The 3837-nt window shown below is 42.1% G+C and overlaps 1 protein-coding gene across 1 annotated transcript; it reads left to right on the plus strand.

Annotated features, from left to right (window-relative positions):
- Nucleotides 1–341: 341 nt before the first annotated feature.
- On the plus strand, nt 342–2874 carry hspb1 (heat shock protein, alpha-crystallin-related, 1). The gene is made up of 3 exons (XM_077593142.1): nt 342–791; nt 1695–1758; nt 2356–2874. The coding sequence occupies exons 1-3, from the start codon at nt 419–421 to the stop codon at nt 2510–2512; spliced, it is 594 nt and encodes a 197-aa protein (XP_077449268.1). The 5' UTR covers nt 342–418; the 3' UTR covers nt 2513–2874.
- Nucleotides 2875–3837: the final 963 nt, after the last annotated feature.

Raw genomic sequence — 3837 nt, forward strand, 5'->3', positions numbered from 1 at the left:
AAAAGCAGCCATAGATAGGAATTATTATGACGTATTCATTCCATGGATGGCGGACTTATTGTTGCCTGTAGATTCCGAGTTAGCCAGTAGAGGGACCCGGGCGGTCGTAGTTCAATTATTCAGGCCTTTTCAGCTACGATGATGTCTGGATCCTTCTGTTTTTCTGACTTGCCCCAGAGGGAGGGGGTGCCGTTGAACAGTGCAATGCTCAGCTGTCATTTGGGGAGGGTCCTCCCGCTGGATTCCTTTGCAGTGATACGTCCAATACAAATAGCCCTTCTCGTAAGTTCTCCCAGCGTGTTGAGGGGAGGGGGATAGAGGAGGGCCAACCGGCGCCTGTATAAATAGGGGGCGGCCACATTGTCCAGGAGGAACTTTGATCATTTTTGAGTGACCACTGACCGGGCCCTCGTTCATCATGGCGGAGAGACGGATTCCTTTCAACCTTCTGCGCACCCCCAGCTGGGACCCCTTCCGCGACTGGCACCCCCCCAGCCGCATCTTCGACCAGAGCTTCGGCATGCCCGCCCCGCTGGAGGACTTGGCCACGTACCCCTACGCCCACTGGCCGGGCTACGTGCGGCCCTCCGCCGTGGGCCCCGACATGGCCGCCGTGATGTATCCGGGCGCCGTGATGGCTCAGCAGGCCCGCGCCCTGTCCCGCCAGATGAGCACGGGCATGTCGGAGATCAAGCAGACCCAGGACGGTTGGAAGGTGTCGCTGGATGTCAACCAGTTCTCGCCTGAGGAGCTGGTGGTCAAGACCAAGGACGGCGTGGTGGAGATCACTGGTAAGCGAGAACTCGCGCAATGTGTCAAATTCATTATATTACTACTATTTTGTCATTTAGTTTGAAGAAAAATCTTTCAGTACCGTTGAACATTGCCCTCAAGGGTTAAAATGGATCTAGTTCCGTCAATGGCAGTCAAAAATAGTGCTTCTAAAAGTGTTGCACCAATTCCAGTGATGATTTGATGGATTGTAGTTATTTTTCATTAAAATTCATAAGTTATGAACCAGCATTTCTCTCTTGTTTGCCTAGTATTATTATTATTATGGATTATTTTTAGGGAGTATCGCGGTAGTTTTAGGAGTAACCTAAGAGTATTTGTATGGAATCTCATCAGATGGGTTGCAGGTATGTTAAATCTCGGCTTCCTGGAGTACTTGAGGCTTAACTGTTCTGGAAACTTGCAGTTGCATAAGAACCCAGAACAATGCACTGCTTTTTTTCCCCCCCCAGTGGGCTGGTGGGTGTGGACTTTCTGGATCAAAGCCTGATGATACAAAAACACTAGAGCATGTGGGGGAGTAGGCCAGTTCCCCATCGCTGACGTTCACAAATTGTCATGCAATTTGCCCTTTTGAGAAGAGTTATGCTATTTGGATGTCAGTGCTAGTGTGGCTTAAAAAAACAGGTGGATTTTGTTCGGCATCTAAGATAAGCAAAGCCGTGGTGGAATTCGCCGCCTGTTCTCTTATGTCAAGGCAAACAAAGATGATCTGCTTCTATGTTAATCGTCAGCGTTTAGTACAAATCCAATGATTATTGAATATGATATGTGATATAGCCTGAGTTTATTTGTAAAAGAAATTGTTCTCATGTTACAGTGTGAAAAGTAGCGTCTTGCTGAAGATGGTTGCATTGAGTTAAATACTTAGATATATATATTTTTTCTTTTTTTGTCCACAGGAAAGCATGAAGAGCGGAAAGACGAACATGGTTTTGTGTCCAGATGTTTCACCAGGAAATACACGTAAGCATTGTTGTGCTCACGACCTCCTCTGACCTTTGACCTCTACTAGGTTAGGAGATATAAACATTGTCCCACATTTTAGCTTTGGCTGTTCTGCCATCTAGAGGCGACTTGAACAACAGAACTGTTCATGTAAACAACTTTCGCCTGCCTGAATTCAATTAGATTTGCAGAAATATTAAATCCAATTATATCTACTATTTCAACCCCCCCACCCCAAATGACAATGGTTAACCTCATGAATTGTTGGGAAATGTTCCTATTCACAAATTTAAACTTCTATCTTTAACCCCAAATTTAGAATTGTTCTTGATTGAAGTCAAAATGTATTTTAAGTCGGTTAATACAATGACAAATGTCAAATGCATGGCTTTTATGACCCTCATGCAGAAATCTTTAACAAATCTTTTAATTATTCAACTTTGTTTCAATATTGTAATATATTGAAACTAAGCTAGACATTTTAGTTTAATGTGGATTTTGTTCTTTACATTGTTCACTTCAAAGAAAAAAGGGCTGCCATAAATCTAAAGTTTTGAGTAATTACTATATCGCCCAATGAATTGACCATGTCGCCTGGAACAAACCCCCCCGCAGCCTCCCCTCCGGCACCAACGTGGAAAAAGTCACCTCGTCGCTGTCTCCCGACGGCGTGCTGACCGTGGAGGCCCCGCTGGCCAAGGCGGCCATCGAGGCCGCGGAGGTCACCATACCCGTCACCGTCGACAGCAAAAGCGGCGTGGTAAAGAAGTAGGAAGCAAGCGGCCGGCTTCCTCTGAGCTAAACCCCACTGAGAAATGAGAATCCCTTTGCCACATAGGTGTGTGTTTGTGTCTTCTCTTTGCGCTGTCATTTTTCTCCTCATTTTAGCGTCCTTCCCACTCTGTATTCTCTTTTCCTCACTTGTATGGAACCTTTCACGCAAACTGTTGCATCACACGCCACATTTCACAACCACGCCAAAAGATGAATAATGCCTGTTAGGAATGGGCAAATAAATTTGTTTCATCCTCAGTACATGTAGAAATGTCAACTGAGATTAAAGGTGAAATTAGCAGACCGGATGTCTCGACTTTGTTTCTATCTCGATCTTCTTAATAATAATCATAATCCTGACGTGTGGTTTGTTTTTTTGTTTTGGGTCCAGTTTGAATGTCCTCGTAAAAATCTATTAATAGCCTGTCTGACATTTAATGAATCTTTCGAAGCAGGTACTATCTATTTTTACTTGATATGCATATTGGTAATTACTCTAAAATCTGTTTTTGCAGACATGGTATACAATCGAGCGGTGTTCAGTCATTTTTCTGCTTTGAATTTAAATGACTTTATCTCTAATAGATGTCTAACTGTCTATTTGGGTTGGCAGGATGGCAGTTCACTCCTACATCTTCAGATTGATAGGACATCTAATGCTGTCAATGGCAGCCAAACACATAAGTGAGGCTGGGAAATGGTTAGTAATATTAATTCTGATGAATTGCAAATAATCACATTATGTATTATAGTGAATTTCTTAGCAAGTGCTACACTTGTTTTATAATGTAAAGCGTACTATCATTTTTTTCCAAAGGCCCTCATGAAGAAATGATGAGCAAAGGCCACATTTTTTTTAACAGTTTTTCATTTTCATGGATGTCTTTTTGGACCCAGGGTCTCTGTTTTTAGAGATGTAGGTCAATTCTAGCAACAACAGAAAAACTCCAAATTTGAGAATTTCTTCCTTCAAAACGTCTCAATTGAATTATTCCGCTTGAATGTACGTACAAGGTCATTCAAAACAAACCGGCATATTGGCAAAGATATTAAAAATACAATCACATTAATTGAAAAAATGTTTTTTTTTTCTCCCTCAAAAATTTGAATGAAGTCAATATCCCAATATGTGAGAAAATAGCCTAAAATGAGACGTGTCTCCTTTTCAAAAGTCAAATAGATTTTTTTTTACCCTTAAACTTATTATCTGCCATTCAAAAAACAATTAAATACAAATATGTTCCATTCAGAGGCGATCCTATTTCATTTCAACACAGTTGAAAAAGTCTCTGCTTTACATGAAATGCCTCTAAAATACACTCG

Source organism: Stigmatopora argus, chromosome 22 (genome assembly GCF_051989625.1).
Source record: "Stigmatopora argus isolate UIUO_Sarg chromosome 22, RoL_Sarg_1.0, whole genome shotgun sequence".
In the NCBI taxonomy this organism is placed as follows: domain Eukaryota; kingdom Metazoa; phylum Chordata; class Actinopteri; order Syngnathiformes; family Syngnathidae; genus Stigmatopora; species Stigmatopora argus.

Excerpts from the sequence above, each read along its gene's own strand:
- hspb1 (XM_077593142.1), top strand. The coding sequence starts at position 419 with ATGGCGGAGAGACGGATTCCTTTCAACCTTCTGCGCACCCCCAGCTGG. Across the intron at positions 792-1,694 it reads CGGCGTGGTGGAGATCACTG|GAAAGCATGAAGAGCGGAAA; the intron begins GTAAGCGAGAAC and ends TTTTGTCCACAG. Across the intron at positions 1,759-2,355 it reads TGTTTCACCAGGAAATACAC|CCTCCCCTCCGGCACCAACG; the intron begins GTAAGCATTGTT and ends ACCCCCCCGCAG.